A 20524-nucleotide genomic window follows, 5' to 3' on the forward strand; every position below is an offset into this window, starting at 1 on the left:
GAGCTGACTACTTGAGGGGGAAAATACTGACGAGACTGAACGGATGACAAGTGAAACGCAAGGATGTCCAAACATATAAAAATAAACTCTTAAGAACTAAGAATAACTAACAGAAAACACAGAATGATAGACATAATGTAATGTAGCTTGAACCAGAATGATTTCTAATAGCTTTATCTCTAAAAATATATATTTTTAAACAAACAAACGAACAAAAACAAAAAAAAGACCCAAAATGCTGCAGTACCTATGCCAGGCCTGGTTGTGGCGCTGTAGTAACACAGCCATGAAAATACACCAAAAACAAAAATCAAAGTTTGGAGTGAATACGTAGAACTTTCACACTGGGTAGGGATGTCACAACAATACACAGAAAAAAATAATAAGTTTGGAAAATACAAGAGCAACAAATCAAATCCATGTTGTGGACTAACAAGGAACTTTTACTTCATGTCACAATAATAAAGAAGCCACTGAGAGTCTCGACAGATGTGGAGGAGCAGCAGCTCTACTTCGAGTCTCTCCTGGATAAGTGAACTTCTATTCAGTTCAATTCAATTCAGTTTATTTATATAGCACCAAGTCACAAAAGAAGTCGTCTCAGGGCACGGAACAGAAACATCCATCCATCCGTCCATTATCTTTTACCCACTTCTTCCATTTTGGGTCACGGGGGTCGCCGGTGCCCGTGTCCAGCAATCACTATGCGAGGTGCGGGGTACACCCTGGACAGGTTGCAAGTCCATCACAGGGACACATAGAGACAAATGAGACAAACAACCATTCACTCTCTCACTCACTCATACCTAGGGGCAATTTAGAGTTACCAATCAGTCCAACATGCATGTTTTTGGTCTGTGGGAGGAAACTGGAGTACCCGGAGAAAACATTAATTTAGCACTTTATCTGAGGAGCAGACTGCTTTGAGTTTAACTCCATCACAGAACTCTCATCTTTAGCAAGCATGAAGGTGACTGTGGAAAGGAAAAACTCCCTCATGAGGAAGAAACCTTTAGCAGAACCAGGCTCAGGACAAGCAGACATTTGCTTCAACCAGCTGGGTTTTGTAGGATCAGATACACAATGGCAGGTCAAGAATCAAATGTTAAGATAAAAATAGTATCAAATGAAAACTAATTCCATTTTAACAACGAATTTAAGGAAATTAGGTCAGTTTGTCCTCTAGTAGTCTAAGCTTAAGGCAGCATAATAAGCCAATTCTAATTATAGGATTTATAAAAAAGGACAGTCTAAAGCCCAGTCTTAAAACTGGACAATGTGTCAGCCTCATGGACAGGATCTGGAAGTTGGTTCCACAAGAGAGGAGCCTGACACTTGAAACATCTTCCTCCCATTCTGCTTTTGGAAACTATAGGAACCATGAGATAACCTGCAGTCTGAGAGTGAAATGCTCTGTTTGGAAAATATGGAACAACAAAATCTCAAATGTAAGATGGAGCTAGGTTGTTGAGAGCTTTGTAGGTTAGAAGTTCAACCACCCTGCAGAAAAAAAAAAGTTTTGACCGCTTGTGTTCACATTCTCGTTCTTTCGGTCACTACCCAGAGTTCTTGACCATAGGTGAGGGTAGGAACGTAGGCCGAGCACTAAACGGAGAGCTCTGCCTTGCAGCTCAGATCCATTTTCACCACAATGGACTGGCACAGACTCCGCAATACTGTAGATCTGCGCTGATCTGCTGATCTCCTGCTCCACTCTTCCCTCACTCATGAACAAAACCCCAAGATATTTATACTTCTCCACTTGAGGCAGCACCTCACTCCCAACTCTGAGAGAGCAATCCACCTTTTACCGACAGAGTTCCATGGCCTCAGATTTGGAGGTGCTGATTCTCATCTCAGCCGCTTCGCACTCGGCTGCAAACCGCTCCAGTGAAAGCTGAAGATCACAACACGCCAACAGCACCACATCATCTGCAAATAGCAGAGACTGAATCCTGAGGTCACCGAACCCTCTGGCTGTACTGAAAGTTATGTCCATAAAAATTATGAATAGAATCGGTTACTATGGTCTGCCTGGCAGAGTCCAACTCCACCCTGAAGGAGTCTGACTTACTGCCGACAATGCAAACCAAACTCTTGCAATGTTTTTTAGGGAACAAATGGCCTGTAGCAACAGACCCCCAATCCCATACAACCCCATCAAAATGCACTTTATGGAACATGGTGGAATGCCTTCTCCAAGTCCACAAAACACATGTAGACTCCCATGTCCCCTCACTGACCCTAGTGAGGGTAAATAATTTCTCCTCTGAAAAGATTTGATAGACTCCAGCATTAAATAAATCTATTTTTACTCATGTCTAATCAAAACTGTGAATCAGATGTTAGATAACAGCCGAGTGAGACATTACCAAACTTTTTTCTAAAGACGTTTTCAGCTGTAGTTAGGCTGCAAAAGCAGCAAAGCACAACAAATACTGGATCTATTTTAGTCACAGCAATAATACAATTTCTTCAGTTTATTTGTGCCATGCTATGTTATGTTTTTATATCAAACACTTGAACAAAAACTAAAGCAGAGAAGTATATTAAATCTCTGCCATCAAAGTCTCAAGGTGCCTCAGATCTAAGGTCAGAACTTAAAGCGCTGATTCTTTTTCTAAATGTCAGGATTAGCACAAACTAAGAAAATAAAAATTCTTCTAATTTAATATTTAAAAACTAATTAGTGCGTTTTAGGCCAGATGGCCAACTTGCTACTCCCAGAAACAGCCTGAGGACACCAAAGCCAAAATGGTTCTGGAAAAAAAGGTTTGTAGGCTCAATCATCCAGGTCATCACAACAAAAAAGGTTGAATCATTTCATCCACATGAAATCTACATCTACAGCCGCTCAGTGACCAAGAAAACCACCCTGATCACCGAGGACCCCTCACATCCACTGCACAACTGATTCCAGATGCTTCCATCAAGCAGGCGTTACCGTCCCTCTGGCCAGGAAGAATATTTATAAGAAATCATTTGTACCATCTGCAGTAATGTTCTTAAACAAAGCTAAATAGACACATCTTGATGGTGGTAACTAATGGTGATAATGTGGTTTTCATTATGTTCTATTGCTGGTTCTTGTATGTGCTTGATGAATGTAGAGCGTGTCAAAGGAGAATTTCTGCCACAATTTTGGAAACAATAAAGTTTCATCTTATCTGGACCAGTTTCTTTAAGGGAGAAACGTTTCATCTTCCATCTGGAAGGCTTCATCAGTCTGCGGCTTGCCACTTCTCAGACTGATGAAGCCCTTCTTATTGAGAGCAAAACGTCTCTCAACAAAAAAAAGAAACTGTCCAGAAGACCTGATTGGTAATTGTTGGATGTTTTACCTGGATTGCTGAGCATGAACCTTAATGACAAGTGTGTCTTCCAGGCACGTCTGGGAAAAAGATGGCTCTGTGATCAACGTGCAGTCCATCCCTCGCATGCGACTGGACGTAGACGGCACCCTGCACATCTCCCAGACCTGGTCCGGTGACATCGGCACATACACGTGCAGAGTCACCTCGGTCGGAGGAAACGACTCCCGCAGCGCTCACCTCCGAGTCAGGTCTGCCTTCACTGCTTCCACAACCTTTTCTTGTCTTCTTCTTCGCTGTAGTCCGCAGAATTCTCTAACGACCCACACCCTCACCACAATCAGCCTCTCCCTGCTGTCCTGCCTGTTCTTATCGACACCTCTGGCTCATTTCCACTTAAATTACACCGGATCTTCCTCACCTTCCCTTGTCCTCATTCTCACCTGACACTCTTCCAGCCCCTGGTGACCCCCTCACACACACTCCCTTTCTTACACATGCACTTCTGTATTGTTTTTGCCAAAAAAATATCATTTTGGACCGCGGTGAGTTAGTAAGGTTAAACTGAATATGAATGTGACATGGAACTATTCGTCAAACTGACGGCGCTTCTGTCTTCGTCCTGCTATCGGCCGTCGTGTTGGCTGGCTGCCTCTTTGTCTGACTTACTATCCGTTCATTGCTTTAAGGTTTATATATCAATCTGTCTGCGCTTATCTGAATTTATGGCTGCGTGTATTAATGATCCTCAGCTTTGGCCTCATTTATTCATGTCTTTGTCTGAGCATTTCCTCCTATCTGTCTTCTAATGCCTTTCAATCCATTTTTTCTCCCTCCCTGTGGTAATATCCATCTCGTTTTGTTTGCCCGTGTGTCCATCTTGACAAGGAACCGTCTTTGCTCTCTTGTCAAGTCACATTTCATCACCTGTCTAACTGATGTCTCTGTTCAGCTTTTATTTTTTTTATTTTTCTTCAGGCCGTTTTTACTGGAAATGCTCAGAGTGGAGCGAAGCGCTCAGGGATTCTCTGACCCACCTACTCCCAAAGCCTGTTTGCTGTGATCGAGACTTATTTTTTATTTATCGGCATTGTCCTGTGATTCCCCCGCAGGCAGCTCCCCCATGCTCCCGAGAACCCCACAGCCGTGTTGAGCAAATTGGAAAAAAGAGCCATTGACCTGGCCTGGGCCAAGCCTTTTGATGGCAACAGCCCTCTCATACACTACATCCTGGAGGTCTCTGAAAACAGTAAGTCTCCTCCAGTCATCCAGTCTCCTCTCAACCCTATGAGATCTGTACTTTGACATCAGAACATATAAGGTACAAACTATTGAAAACAATTAGATACTTCAAAAATAACTAGACTACTTTAAGAATGATCAGTTATTTATTTTGATTTGTGTTTAGCTTATAGAGGGTTTAACTCTTGGGACTGATGCTGCCAAGTTAAAAAGATGTAAAGTATTTCTTGTTTGAGCCTTTTTTCTTCCACCAGTAAAACTCCTGATACCAGTGCTTTTCCCAAACAGCTGAAATGCAGAGAACTGATGGGCGGATCAAACAGAATTTAGAAACATGATCAATGAGCCTAATTAAGAATGTCCATCACTGCTTTCAATCTTACGTTGGCTTTTTACGACTCTCGAAAAGTCCTCTTTGTTTTCATTGTGTTGTTTATCCTTATTGCTTCTTTGCCATCTTTCCGTGTAATTCCTGAAGGTGACAGAGCTATGATGATTTTACCAGTGTTTGTGACTGTGTGTATTTGTTTGTCTATAGCAGGGATGACCAAATCAAGATATTTAAAGCAAACTAAGGGCTGCATAGAGAACTAGAAAGTTCCTGGAGAAAATCTGATTGGGACTAACAGGCTACTGCCCACTTAAATTGCTGATTTGACAGTACGATGTGTTGGGGTTCGCGCTCAGCTGCCACTATACCAAATTTCAGCTGAATAGCTCTAAAAAAGCCAGAGTTATCATATTTTTTCCTTTTTAGCTAAGGTGGCCATCTTGGATTTTTGATTTGGATGCAGTATTTTATGGGAAACGTTCTTAGACATCACCACACCAAAGCTCAGCTCAGTATCACTAAAATTGGCAGAGTTACAGTATTTCTCCTTTTTTAGCTCAGGTGGCCATCTTGGATTTTTGATTTGGATTAGTATGTGATAGGGAACATTCTCAGCTATAACCTCACCAAATTTCAGCTCAATATTTCTAAAAATGGCTGAGTGAAAGCCATTTAAAAGTAGTGTTGGCAGACATCTTGGATTTTTAATTTTGATGAAGCAATTGATATGAAACGTTCTTAACTATCATCACACCAAGTTTCAGCTCAATATGACTAAAATTGGCTGATTGTAGTTTTCCTTTATAGGTCAGGTGGCCATCTTGGATTTTTGATTTTCATTCAGAGTCTATTAGGGATTGTTCTCAGCTACCAATACGCCAAATTTCAACTAAATATCTCTGAAAATGGCTGAGTTATCATATTTTTCTCTTTTAGCTAAGGCGGCCATCTTCGATATTTGATTTGCATTAGGAATGTGTAACAATTCGCTCTTAGCTACATGCATGCAAATTTCATTTCAATATCTTAAAGAATGAGTGAGCTACAGTCATTTTTGTGTTTGCTGAGGTAGCTATGGCAGCCATCTTGAATCAAAATGTCTCCAAACGTTAATCAGTTCTAGAGGTGCATCTGATGATTGCTTCCCGTGAGTTTCAAACAAATCTCACAGTGACTGTCCGTTTCCTTCATGGACCTCTACACTTTAAGTCATGTGACTTCACAGCAGTCGTTAGTGTGAGGAGTGTTCTGTCAGGCATTTACAGGGAAAAATGGCATCTTTGTTAGCAAAATTCATCGCCATGGTAACTCAAAAAACACACCGTGGTTCCGAGACGGTCGTTCTGATACAACATTTGTGGGGGTACACGTTGTGGTTCGGGCCGCAATAAAGTTGAAGGAAGAGTAAGATATAAAGTTAAGAAACCCTTGTCATGTGGATAATAATAGGTGTCTGCCTTTTAAAAGGCAGCCCCCAATTAAAAAATACATTTTCTTTGAGACAGATAATTTGTAAAACTTCTTTTTTCAAGCTTTTTCTTCTTGTTGCAAAGTTAGAATGCTTGATTAAAAAAAAAAAGCTTTCCTCCATATTTTCTTTAAACTGGCTGTTGTGACATTATATTATTCTAAACATGAATAAAAATATGTTTCCTTTTTGGAATCTTTAGATTTCAGTCTAGTTCTGGAAACACAACTTAAAAAAAAAAAAAAAAAAGTTTTACCCCATCTCAATCTAAAGGTTTTTGATGTGTGTATCCAAGAGGTTTAATTTAAACTTCTGTAAACAAATGCTGATTTTCATCAACTAAAAAAAAAAAAAAAAAAATCCATTAAGAATTTTGCGGGCCAGCTGGAGATTATCCAAGGGCCACATTTGGCCCTCGGGCCGTATGTTGCCCATGTCTGGTTCATAGCTTTAACAAACATTTCAGTAACTAATGGACAGATTTGAATGAAATTCACAAGAAGTAAATCAAAGCAGATCTAAGAGCTGAATGCTTGATGTGGCAATGAACAATGTGTCTGTTGTTCACGCGGAGTGTGAACTTTTCGATTGTGCTTTGTTCCAGACGCTCCCTGGGCCATCCTCCTGGCAAGTATCGAACCAGAATCCACAGTAGTGACGGTCAATGGCTTGATCCCGGCTCGCTCTTATCAGTTCCGCCTCTGTGCCATTAATGATGTTGGGAAAGGGCAGTTCAGTAAAGAGACAGACCGGTGAGTAACGGACAGAGCTTTTATTTACACCTGTCGCACCCCGCCATCATGGTTCATCTACCACTAATGTTTATACAGTGTAAAAAAGTGCATGCCTACGAGTACATACATTTTCTTTCCTAAGTCTTCTGACAAGCTGCCTCAGTAGTTCTATTATTTGGGCCTCATTTTATCAGTCATCATGAGAAATGTGTCATCTGGACTTCGTTTTTTTGGTTAAAAAAAAACGTTTCGCCCCTCATCCAAGAGGCTTCGTCAGTCTGAGGCCTAGCCATCTGGTATTACCCAGAAGCCACCCTGACTCTTGTGTTTCAAGCCTGCCTCAGATACCCCTGAAGTCTGGCCTTTTCACTAATGGTTTCAAAAACACAAAGTTTGTTTTCTCAGTCATCCAGGTATATAACAACAAAAAAGGTTGAATCATGTCATCTGGACTTTGTTTTTTTGGTTAAGATGGCTAGGCCTCAGACTGACGAAGCCTCTTGGATGAGGGGCGAAACGTTTCTTTTTTAACCAAAAAAACGAAGTCCAGATGACATGATTCAACCTTTTTTGTTGTTATATACCTGGATGACTGAGAAAACAAACGTTGTGATCATGAGAAATGTTAGAACATCACATATTAGAATCTGCATTGTGCACGAAATATTACGATAAAGCACTAAAATTAAAGTCAGTATGTTAATCCACTGTCAGTGGATTAGATTTTTCAGAAAAGATTAAACTTACAATCAGAAATGCACCGATTGCCATTTTCAAAGACAATTCAGATTTTTTTGCCCAGCTTCCTATTCCAGTTTTGCAAAATTCTGATTTCTCTTTAAGAATTTGAATTGACATTATACCAAAAAATTTTTTTTATTTTATTCAACTTATTTGGAAGAAAAACGTAATTTGCATATTAGATTGTTGTTGTTATAATTGACACGTGTTTGTGTAAATGTGAAACATGAAAATTACTGTATTTTTAGCGTATAAGTCGCACCTTTTTGCATAAATTTGCAAGTCCTGCGACTGAAACACGGAAGCGACTAATATACGTTTTTTTGTCCCATATTTATAAACCAATTTTTGTCCGAGATCTGACGATTTCATTCATTCTGACATGAAAAATATTAAACACTACCATTTGCAGCCGCTAGAGGGCCCTCGAGCGCCAAGTTTCTCATTAATAGGTAAAAGTGGTTATTAATGAAACACTTGGCTTGCCATACAAAGCCACCTTCGTCTCGCTCCATAACTCCTGGAGCAAACGTCAAATCAGCCTCATTTCGCCGCACCACCCAGGCGAAATGCAGCTGATTTGACCATGAAAGTGAATTTATTAAGGAAAAGTTCAACTAAGACACACCTTTGTTATAATGTCGAGTAAACAAATAATTGTTTTTAAGTATTAATCTTGTTAAACTCTTGTTCATGTCCTCTCGCGCATGCTTCCGTGGCTGCCATTTGACAACCAATTGATTTTTGGCACAACGCACATTTTCAGGTGGTCAGCAGTGAAGCATAATAGATGCGACTTATCCAGCGAAGCGACATATTTGTTGTTTTTTTCCACTTTATTAGACATTTGTGGATTGATGCGACATGTACGGTGGAAAGTACTGTACAGCTAAAAACGATGTGGCGCGTGTAATTAGTACTCAGAAGTTAAAATTTCCATGTTCCAAGTCCAAAATTTTTACTGGAACAACTCCCAAATGTTTTAAAGTGTTTTAAAAAAAAAAGTTTTGCGTAAGATGTTAAATTTTGAATTTCCTTAAGTCTTGTTGATAGATTGCTTTTTTTAAATTTTTTTTTATTATTATTAATCTTTTTTTTTTTGTAAACTAAGGATACTGGGGCCTGATGGAGATAGCCCAAGAGCCACTTTTAGCACATGGGCCTTCAGTTGCCCACATCTGGTATAGATGCAGAAATAAACTTTTCGGTTTGTTTCTCAATAAATCGCCACTGATTTATTGTGATTTATTGTCCTGTGAGCACGACTGCTACAGTGTTTGAATCCATAGAAATATGACGCAATCGACATGTAATGCTAACATAAAGTTACTTAGCACAACTTTTAGTACATAGTTTGAACTGGAACACAGTAAAGTTGCTGATGTTTCTTGATTCAAGTTGAGACTTTCGAGGAAAACACAATAAACTTTTATCCCGTTGTAGATTTTGGGTCTGACAAAGTAAAACAGAACTACTGTATGCATGTCACCTGTTTAAGTGAAAGTAAAGTAAGCAGGAAATGTGCCTCCTTAAGTTTAATTTATTTTTTGTCACCTCTTGAGTTTCCTCTGACTTTAACTTTTAGACGACTAACAGAAATTACAAACAGCTTTTTTTGTTTTTCTCAGTACAAACCTCTACGCTGACGATGCCTTGTTGTTAGCATCAATTAGCTGCCAGCTATGGTGTGTTCAATGACCAGGAAACAAAATGTGATTTTTTTTTTTTTTTTTTGAATGTCCTATCAAACTGAAAATCGGTCAATACTGGTGACCATCTGAGCAACTGGCGCTTCCAAAGCTGTAACCACAAAACTAGAAACTGGTTTAAATGTGCTATAAAGATGCTAAAGCATGTTGTCTTCACACATATTGCCCACCGCAGCATGAAGTCTATGGAGCCACCACTGCTTTTATTTGACCATATGGTCACACTTTTCCCTTATGATAAACATTTTGATTCCACTGTGAAATATATTGTTTGTAATTTACATTTAGCTTCTCACTTTATTATGATTTTATCATTTTAACAGGTACTTTTGGAAATTTCTAACAGTGGGGAAATGACCTTGTGTGATTCATGTGAATTTTGAAGCATCTTTCTTGAGTTCAACTGATGGTTTCCATAAGTTACTGCATAGAAGTTTCATGAGTTTGAGATGAATTGACATTTGGACAACCTATAAATACGATGGTGCTAGCTGAGGTTTTTGCCAAAGGCATAAAACTAAAACTCCTGGCTGAACATTTTAGTCGTGTAGTTTAGTCCAGGCACCTTAGAAAACACTTGGATTTTATTTTTACAGAAACCTCAGACATGGAGCGTTTTAACAATTAACAGCTTTTCTTTGCCTTTTATTTCTAACAAATGTCTTCATCGTTCCACTAACCTGCTCGTCAAGCTACGTCCTCATGATTGTTGCTGAGAAACACCAAGATTAGAATCATCTGTTTTTTAAAATGTAAAATAGCACAATGTTCTTATCTGATGTATCACAAGAATCCTTCGTTGGATAAATATTAATTAGTGCAAAGTTCACTTTAAATTCGGTTTTAGAGAAGTCGGACTTGTCTCGTCAGGCCAGAGTCAGTAAAAAAGGATCAACTGTGCGTAAATGGACAAGAAGCTCAAAAACTCACCTTCATCCACACGCAGGCTGTTAAACACACAGGAAGTTGCAGGAGGGATTTACGTCTGAGGGGAGATCAGCTCTGGCCTTTCTGTGGAGCACTACTTCCTTCACCTCCTCCCTGCTGTCCACCAGTCTGGCACACCACTTCATGCTCCGGGCTCCCTCGATGGAGGAAACTCTCGAGGGGGTCTCGGCCTGGTTGTTACAGTGGGGGCAGCACAGAACGTGTCAATGTCTCCATTTGGTCACCGCCAATTATCTCATCCCCTGTAGGAGCCATCTTGAATGGAGTGTACACTAAAAGTTTGTTCATTGTAGATGATTATTTCCTGGAAGCTTCATTAAAATGCATCTAGTGTTTGTTTTATATATATATTGCTAACAGACACATAGATATTTGGTGGAGGGCATTCATGAAGAAATGTAAAACAGGTGAAAATTTGAAAATTCACCTTTGTTTTCCATCCATCTTTGCATGTGTGTGTTTGCAGTGTGTCCCTCCCAGAGGAGCCCCCCAGTGCCCCTCCTCAGAACGTCATCGCCAGCGGCAGGACCAACCAGTCCATCATGATCCAGTGGCAGCCGCCACAGGAGAGCCATCAGAACGGCATCCTCAGGGGCTACATCATCCGGTAAAATCCCCACTCGTGTCGTGCACCTCTCTGTCTTTCCATCTTTTTAGGTTACATCTGAGGCGCTGTGTTGAAAATTAGTTTGGCTGAAATTTCTTAAAACAGACGGATACAAACAAACAAAACAAGTTACAAAAAAATACAGGATACTACTGTAAGTGCGCTCTCACCTGTTTTTACCCTGGCTCGCTTGCTTTTAAAATGTGACATCTCTTCAGCCAAAGACGGCCGTTGTATAAAAAGAAAACTTTGGATTTGGGTTGACTTCAACAAACTTTGATTACTCTAACAGGCGAAGTCAGCAATAAGCCAAACTGACTGTAAATCCTCTGAACATATAATTAGCTTGGTTTTCCTGTCAGGCTTGTTATTCATTACATCCACATGAAACCGCAGGTGTTTTCCAGACAGGTCAGTGCGGTTCATGATATTCCAGAACCTACTTGTTTTCTGGGGCTTTGTCTCCCCCTAGCAGGGATGTTAGTGTACTGCAGCAGATAACTAATATCTGTTGGTGGGGAAAAAATAAAATTAACCTGGAATAGGTTTTGCAATATTTAAATGCCATGAATCTGCATTTTAGTTATCGTCTCACTGGGCTGCCTGTGGACTACCAGACGAAGAACATCTCCAGCTCGGATGTGACCACCCTGCTGCTGGAGGACCTCATCATCTGGACTAACTATGAGATCGAGGTGGCTGCCTACAACGGGGCAGGACTGGGGTCTTTCAGCCATAAAGTCACCGAGTGGACTCTTCAGGGAGGTGAGCCTTTGAGCTTTTTACCAACAAACTAGATGCTGCGTTGACTGAATCTTAATATCAGCTTAATGCGTGTGCAAGATGAACAAAATGTAGAAAATATACATGACAAGTGCAGAATTGTCTCTAAGGATAAACAGAAGTATCATATTTTGAACTTTTTTGCATCTGGCTCACTATCTAAGGTAAAAATGATATTTTGTGGTCAACTCTATTCAAGATGTTCTCTGCAGCTAATCAGCCGTAGCGATCACAAAATGGGTTAAAGCTCAGTCAGGTTTGCAGGTATGAGGCAATGTGTGTTGTTGAAGGAAAAGTTTTCACGACACATCCGCTGAAGCTAAAACACTATTACTCCGCTCCATCTCATCATAATATGAGCTTAGGTTAAAACTCAGCCGGTGAAAACGCATGCATTCCTTTAAGGACTGCTAGACCTTTAATTTCAAGTATTCTGGCTAGGCCTGTCATGATAATAAATTTTGCCTGGCTATTGGTTGTCAATAATTAGTAATTATTGCCAAATTTAAGAAAAATGTTGGTTAATTTTTGTGTGTAGTACCTTTTTTCGACCACTGGATGGCAGTATAAGAGTGAACCGAAGGATGGATAGTGAGGGAGTGAGGAGCGCGTTTCTTTAAGAAAAATGGGAGGGAGGCCCCTTGACGTGACATGGGCTGTCTTTCGTTCCTGTTTTTCGGTTCTCAAAATGGCAGTTGCTCGGTGTGGTTTGAGCTCTTTAGCATAGCATTTTTCACACAAAGCTTATAATTTAAAAAATCAGTAAACAAGTTCTCAGCTTCTTTTTGAAGAGGAAAAAACAACTTTTTACACAAAGGCACGGGTTTCAACTGAATTTTGGAGCTTCGACAAGATGGAGGTTTTTTCCCAAGGTCGGCCTGTTAGCTTAGCTCGTAGCTTAGCTGCTTTTAGCGATCCAAAAGCGCAATTTTGTACGGTTCAAACAGATTTTAAAGAGAAAAGAAAAAGGGAAGGGTCAGTGAAGAGCACCGGAGTCGAGCCTTTTGTCATCCAGTGGCCAATAGAAAGAGAGAGACACGAAGAAACGATAGTCGATAAATGAAAATGAGGTCAATAATTTTCATTTTTCATGCGATTAATCGAGTTATTGTTTATTGCGACAGGCATAATTCTGGGCTGAAATCATTGATCAAAAACTACAGAAACTGACATTTATAAGGACCACATAAAAGTATGACATAACCTGAAATCCATAAGCAGCTCTCCCAGTCAGGAGCGAGCTCCCCAAGAGCTCTGCGATTAGGTGGAGGTGTCAGACAGAGAGTGATGGCCACATCTGTCCTGACCTGCGCAGCAGCAATCAATACTGGCAACAAAACACATGCAGGCATTCTAGCCATCAGCTGGAAGTCACTCTCACACCCTTGTTGTTTTTTTTTCTTTCTTTTTCCCCTCCTCGCATCATCCATCCCAGTTCCGACCATCGCTCCAGGCAACGTGCAGGGCGAGGCGGTCAACTCCACAGTTATCCGTTTTACCTGGACCGCTCCGAACCCTCAGTTTATCAACGGCATCAACCAGGGCTACAAGGTCAGTAGCCCCCCCCCCCCCCCCCCCCGCGGCGCCACCACAACTGAACTGTCAGCGCAGAGCTTGATTCATCACTTGAAGGAGACAAAAGGAGTTTTATTATTCTACTGACTGCATTGAGCTCTAAGTTACCAGGTGTTTGTACCTCCTTGATGTGGTCTGTTTTTCTTTCTTTTTTTGGGTGGGGGTTGTGAAAACATACACAGCTGGTGTTAAAAATAAACTATAAAATAAAATCTAAATTTCAAATACCAGGTTTTTCTCCAGGGTGAAAGGCTTAAGAAGAGAAAAGGAAAAGAAAAAAGGGGGGATTTTGACAGAAACTGTGTCAAATAACAACTTCAGGGACAAAAAAAACTAAACAGTAAAAATTATTCTGTGGAGAATTTTTTTTTTTTTTAAAGAAACTGGTGTGGCAGACAGATAAACATTCATCCTCGTGACATTCTGATGCTTAGACTTTATTTACCAGAAGCTTTCTAACTGGGAATGAGGGGTAAAATGGTTGAGTTGGCTGAATTTGCCAATTTTTGCCCTTTTTTGAAAAATAAAATATTTGCTTCAGTCACAACAGAACAAAGAATTCAATTTAAAAGGAGCTGCATCATAAAAATATATTTTTTTATGTCTGTTTTTTTATTAGTACTGTGCAGGCAAAGCCCAAGTAAACGTATTTGGAATAGTAATAGTGTGAAGTTTATGAAGCATTCACACTATTGTGATCCATTTTTCTTCCGTAGATTTTTCAACACGATTCTCGTCCTGCAGTTTTGAACTTATTTGAATAAATCATAAATCAAAACCTTCAGTTCTTTCAGGACAATCCTGATTTGTTTTTGGTATTTGTGCAACTTTAGCTGTTTGAAATATTTAGCCTGTTCTGCCTTTTTTTTCCATCATATAAAATGAATTGAGCTCATTTTACAACCTTTTACGGCTCCTTTCACATTTTGTTCTGGTTCAGCTTCCTTGTGCAAATTTAAATTAAAAAAATTTATTTGAGTTGAATGAAAATGTAAATAATTAGGTGGAGTGGATTCATTTATACTAACGTAAGCTTCCTGTTTTAGCCAGGTTTCTGTCAGATTAAATCAATATGGTGATCAGTTATCAGGTCATTATCCAGCAGGGATTTAAAGGAAAGAGATCTGATGTTCAATAAAACATATTTACTTATTTTATTCTGTTAAAGTAACTGTGTTTATTTTAATAAGATTTTATTTTTAGAGCTGATTTTTGTTTTATTTAATTTGAGCTTTGGGTGAATTGACAGAATGTTTTCAATTCAGTGATACTCGGATGAAAACTCGTTTTTAGTTTCACCATTTTCTCACAGTTTTACCATTTTAATTTAGAGATACAATAAGTAACAAATTTAATGTTGGCTCTTTTTATATGAGAGGTCATAAACACGCAGTATGTTTCTCATCAGGGCAATTTTCTTAATATATTTAAGGAAACCTTGAAAGCAAACAATTCCTGTGAGATCATCTCGACTTGTGTTAGAACTGTCAAACATGAACTGCTTTTCTTTCCACTGTCTGAGTGCCTTTCTCTTTTTTCTTTTTCATTTTTAGTTGCTGGCTTGGGAACGTGGCAAAGATGAGGAAGTTACCATGGTAACCGTACGACCCAACTTCCAGGACAGCGTCAACGTGGGATACGTGACAGGTCTGAAGAAGTTCGCCGAGTATTACACCTCGGTGTTGTGCTTCACCACACCTGGAGACGGCCCCCGCAGCCCACCTAAAGCAGTGAGGACTCACGAGGACAGTAAGACATTTTTCCTCCACTCGTCTCCCTCTATCGAGCTGGCACAGTTGTCTCGCAGTAACGCGTCCTTTTGGCAAAATCTATTATTCATGTAGAACGAAGCTCTACAGAGATGCTAATGAATGTGTTCTGTGTTCAACCACGATCATCACAGTTAGGAAATGTCTTAGCTGTAAAAACTCGTTTCAAAAGTTTATTTTGAAATAAGAATAAAATCCAAACATGGCTATCATGAAGAATAAACCGTAGATCAGAGTGTGCAGAGTGGCTCGTTTACCATTCGGCTGCTCTCACTGGTCTTATTTTTCTCATGCAGCCCCCGGTGCCGTCGGTCACCTTAGCTTCACCGAGATCCTGGACACCTCGCTCAAAGTCAGCTGGAGCGAGCCTGGTGAGAAGAACGGCGTCCTCACAGGTACGTTCTGCGCACTTTCACAAGTTTAACTCGAAGCAAAGCAGGGAAAGTGAAAAGTAGTTGTTGTTTTTTTTTTTCCAAGTTTCTGATTGTTGGAGCGCTGTCGAACAAAACCAATCTCAAGAGCCGATGGTGAGAGATGAAACCACGGCTGCTTGACCTCATTTACTGCGCTCGGCGTATGGGAGCTACAGTAATATTTGTTGTTTATTTTATTTGAGTCATGCACCTCCTTCCACCCAGGCAAAGTACCGAACATGCCCTTGCTGCAGTGAGACAACGCTTGTCAGAAAGTATTAGAACGTCTTTCAATAAGTATTCCACGGGAAAACAGAACATTTTCTCATCTCACAAGCTCAGTCTGCGCAGTAAATCTACCACAAAAAGGCCACCTGTGTTCTACACGACTCAATTCATTTTTTTTTTCCAGCAGATAAAGAAGAGAAATGAAGGCCATTTTGGTGTGCAAACTGAGAAATGATAGTTTAGTCTATAAAGCGTCACAAAAAAGCAAGAGATGATCCTCATGAGGGGGTTATGTGGATCTTTTATTATTATCATTTAACCTTTACTTAATCAAATTCAGTTGAGATTACAGATGTCTTTTTTTAAGGTAAGCTTGGGCCTGAAGGCAGCCTAACATGCATGTTTTTGGACTGTAGGAGGAACATAGAGTACTCCTAGAAACCCCAGAAGAAAGCAGAAAGGTCCCAGGCGGGAGGTGAACCTGCAAATGTAAACAGACAAAGCACGCTGTATACTCGCTCTTAAATAATATGAAGCAAACAATGAATAAAATCAGAAACCTTAAAAACCTGAGTAGGGATAGATTTCATTTTGCCAGTATTGTCCACCTTCGATCATCGGTCATGGTTGTACTTTTTCAATTCAATTCAGTTTATTTAAATAGCGCCAAATCACAACAAAGTTGTCTCAGGGCACTTTACAGAAACATTCACGTACATAAAAGCCAATACTTAATTACTAAATAAGAAATTGATGATGTATATCAGCCATCAGCTGCCAGGGTTTCCTAAGTTTGTCATCTGTATCAGCCATAGGACTTCTACTGGTCGACCTCCAAACCTGAGTATGCCTCCTTGTAGTCAGTACTTTGTAGAACCAATTACACCAAGGCTCTTCAGTTAGCACTGATGATCAGTTGTTTTAGAGTAGACTGATGGTCCTCCTTTTTCCCACATGTATAGCAGTTTCTGGGAGACCGGTTTGAAACACATTAAAAGGTGCTGTTTAATACGACGGGTCTTGTTGGCAGGCCTCAGACTGATGAAGTCTTTCAGATAAAAGACACAATGTTTCTTTCAAAAAGAAACTGTCCAGATGACATGATTTAACTCGTCTTCTTCAGTTAGGTCTCCATGAGCTCGATACATCCAGCCATTGGATATGTTGTCTGTTCTTTATGACCAAACTGCTTCCACTACTTCAAGTTGGATAAGCAGCTCTTTAAATTAGGGGCAGCTGGGGCTGAGTGGTTAGAGCAGTCGTTCTCCAATGGGAGAGTTGGGGGTTCTATTCCACCAGCAGTCATATGCTGAAGTGTCCCTGTGCAAGAAACTGGAACTCCCACACTTTTGGAGTTTGATCTGTCCTTTTCACGTCAGCGTCAAACAAACTATTAAGGAACTCTGGCCTAACTCTTTGACTTCAAAGTCTGAACATTTCCATGTGAATTTGTTTTTCGAATGCTCTATTATTCCTTATGCACAACCGAATGTACTCTTTGATGTTATACGTTGTGTTTTAGGTCTATACATACATGCTGTCATTTCTACCGAATGACAAATGGTAAAGAAGAATCTTTGCAAACCTTCGGAGTCAACAGAATGTTGTTAAATGTGTTTGCCCGGTCATTTTAACGTGCTTCATACTCCCAGGAGACAAACACTGACACACCATGTGAGATTACTGATTTGGCAAGAAATGCTGTTTAATGCTTTATGCAATCACATGAAAAAAGCTGCTGGCCAAGGAGCAAATTACATTAACTTTGAGAGGGTGAGTGTGTGTGTGTGTGTGTGTGTGTGTGTGTGGGGGGGTCATTTCTGTGTGTGTCTGTGGAAGTGTGTAGAGGATGTGTGAGTGCAGTGAAGTGTAATCACTGGCTGATTAAATTTGCTATATTCAATTTTTGATGAAGTTAATTTAATATTTCTGTTAGCTTTCCCCACAGCGTCGAGCCGAGTTGCTATTGTTGTAAAACTACTGAAGAATTTCCTCTGAGAGGATGCTCGGTTCGTTCCGGTAACCCAATCTCTGCTGCTCCTCAGGTTATCGCATCTCGTGGGAGGAGTTCAACCGGACGAACACCAGAGTCACCCACTACCTGCCCAACGTCACCCTGGAGTACAGGGTCACAGGGCTCACCGCTCTCACCACCTACACCATCGAGGTGGCAGGAATGACCTCCAAGGGCCAGGGCCAACTATCGTCCTCCACCATTTCCTCAGGAGTCCCACCAGGTCGGTTCATTCAACCTTTATTTATACATGTTAATCCCATTGAGTCTCAGGGACTCATTTACAAGAGAGACCTGGTTTTAACAGAGAGTGAGGACAACAGTGGACAACAAAGACATCAATCAATAATCATAAAAGGATGCATACAAATTGAGAATAAGTGAAAATAAAATGGTATTAAAATAAATGTAACAAAAAACAGCTATGTTGTTGATACATACACCATGATAGACTGTGTCAAATATATGCAGGGTGCTTGTAGGAGTCTTCATGTAAATAATGTCACCGTAATCAATGGAGGAAAGTCACAGTTACAAGGTGTTTCCTAACATTCAGAGTTAGACAGGATCTATTTCTGAAAAAGAAACCCAGTTTAACTTTCAGTTTCCTTACCAAGTTTTCCACGTGGGGCTTAAAAAAGGGAAGCGAATCGACCAAGATACCCAAATATTTGTAGGAATCGACAAACCCAATAGAGTCACCATTCGAGGATAAAATCAAAGGAAGAACCGCTGGGATCGACGTCCTGTTTGAAAACAGCATCCCTTTGGTTTTGTTGGCATTTAGGAAGAGTTTGAGGCAGAACAAATCTGACTGGATGATGTCAAAGGCGGATTGCAAAAGCTGGAAAACCTTAACGGTTTTAGCTCAACAATAAACAACTGTGTTATCAGCATAGAAATTTAAGGATGCATCAAGGATGCTTTGACTTACATTACCTATGTAGAATGTAAAGAGTGTGTGTCCTAAGACTGAGCCTTGTGGTACACCACTGTTGACTGTTAAATAACTGGAGGAAGTACCATTATGTTGAACACATCGCCTTAGGTCTGAAAGATATAGTTAGTGAACCAACCAATGGTGTGAGCTGAAAAACCAATTTCTGAGAGCTTATGACACAAGATGTCATGATCCACAAGAAGTTACCATCAGACAGGAAGTTAGAAATCAAATTGTTGAGGAGGGCACTGTTGCATTAATGTGAATTATTTTAATAGTCTCTTATTTAGTGTTTGTTCCGTATAGTTGTTGTTTGACAAAAACTGTCAGATGACACAATAATATGATTGCCAGTGTCTGCGTGTTTGTCTGTTAGCAAAATATTTCATGAAGCATTGTTTGGGTTTTAATGAAATTTTCAGAAAGTAATCACTGGATGTACATCTACAATTGATTAACTACTGGAGTTGCCCCAATTCAAGATGGCCGCCACAGCTAATCGACATTTGCAAACACAAAAATACTTTTAGCTCAGTCAGTTTTACAGTTATTGAGCAAAGATTTGGTGTGGTAGTAGCTGAGAGTTGTCCTCAACACATTCTTCATGAACAGACGCATCTTATGATATCGCCGTAATCGCACGGGAGCATGCCCAACGTCATACCAAAACAGCTATAACTCTGTTTCTTCTCACTTTAAAGTTGTCACAGTTGGACACTATGACATGAAATATGGTGGGTGGCGGGTGAACAACTGCGCTTTAAATAATTAAACACTTTACTCTTCAATTTGTGTGCAAAGATTTTCAGAATAATCGTTTTAAAATGCTAAAGCAGCGCTCAAATTATATCAGGAGGGAAAGGTCCAATGGGGCATCAGAGCTAACAGGGTCACCAGGGTCAGGAGTTTGCCCCCTCTACAAATGAGCTGAAATGTGTTTTAACTGTGAATGATCCCTCCCATTGAAATATCTTTCAGTTGTTAGTGATATTACTAAATATAACTCTCACACTCACGTGTCTGAGTTCTATGACTCTTAAGAATTATCTGCATAACTTGGATTTAAAAAACACGCTTCCCTTCTTTTTCAAGTGATTTATTAATGCTTGTGCAACACACGCCATTGACCCCCGAGTGTCTTATTTCAAATTTCTCATCGCTGGTTTGTTCTAGTTTGTTAGATAACCTCGCTCGCTCGCTCTGTTCTCAGTAGTGTTTTGTTTTCAACACTTGGAGGGAACCTGTCAGGTGAGGTTGTGCTTTTACAGGTTTTTGACGTTTGCTCAGAGTGACACGGACGTGTAGAACAAAATAAATACAGGTTTCACTTGACACTAATTCAAACAAGCTGTTGGTGAAAATCATTTCATTGCAAAAGAAAACATTTGGTGTCATGTTAAGCTCTTAGATTTTAACATGACCCGTAGTGTTAATGTCCTTTGTGTAATTTTCTTCTTGATTCATCACATGTTGGACTCGAGGCCTGAGGGCTAAATCTGGCCCTTATTAACATCTTATTTGACCCTCAAGACAATATTTTAAATGCAAAATATTGTTTTTGTTGCCTCTCATTTTGCTTAAAACTTAGCATACTCTATTTAATGTAGATCAGGTAAATTCAACTGGTGGCCCATGGGCCATTTTCAGCCCATAGGTGACTTCAATCCGGTCCACCAATGACTTCATATAAAAAAAAAACCAATAATATATA

The 20524-nt window shown here is 40.0% G+C and overlaps 1 protein-coding gene across 1 annotated transcript in view; it reads left to right on the forward strand.

Annotated features, from left to right (window-relative positions):
* Nucleotides 1-20524, forward strand: part of sdk2b (sidekick cell adhesion molecule 2b) — a 463183-nt gene that overhangs the window by 379832 nt on the left and 62827 nt on the right. Inside the window, exons 13-21 of the mRNA XM_037691533.1 lie at nt 3386-3562; nt 4424-4560; nt 6957-7104; nt 10951-11091; nt 11675-11856; nt 13310-13425; nt 15003-15198; nt 15515-15613; nt 17905-18096. Coding sequence (XP_037547461.1) covers nt 3386-3562; nt 4424-4560; nt 6957-7104; nt 10951-11091; nt 11675-11856; nt 13310-13425; nt 15003-15198; nt 15515-15613; nt 17905-18096 — 1388 coding nt within the window. The remainder of the gene's footprint in view (nt 1-3385; nt 3563-4423; nt 4561-6956; nt 7105-10950; nt 11092-11674; nt 11857-13309; nt 13426-15002; nt 15199-15514; nt 15614-17904; nt 18097-20524) is intronic.

Source organism: Nematolebias whitei, chromosome 17, assembly GCF_014905685.2.
Source record: "Nematolebias whitei isolate Nwh7 chromosome 17, NemWhi1, whole genome shotgun sequence".
Classification (NCBI taxonomy): Eukaryota; Metazoa; Chordata; class Actinopteri; order Cyprinodontiformes; family Rivulidae; genus Nematolebias; species Nematolebias whitei.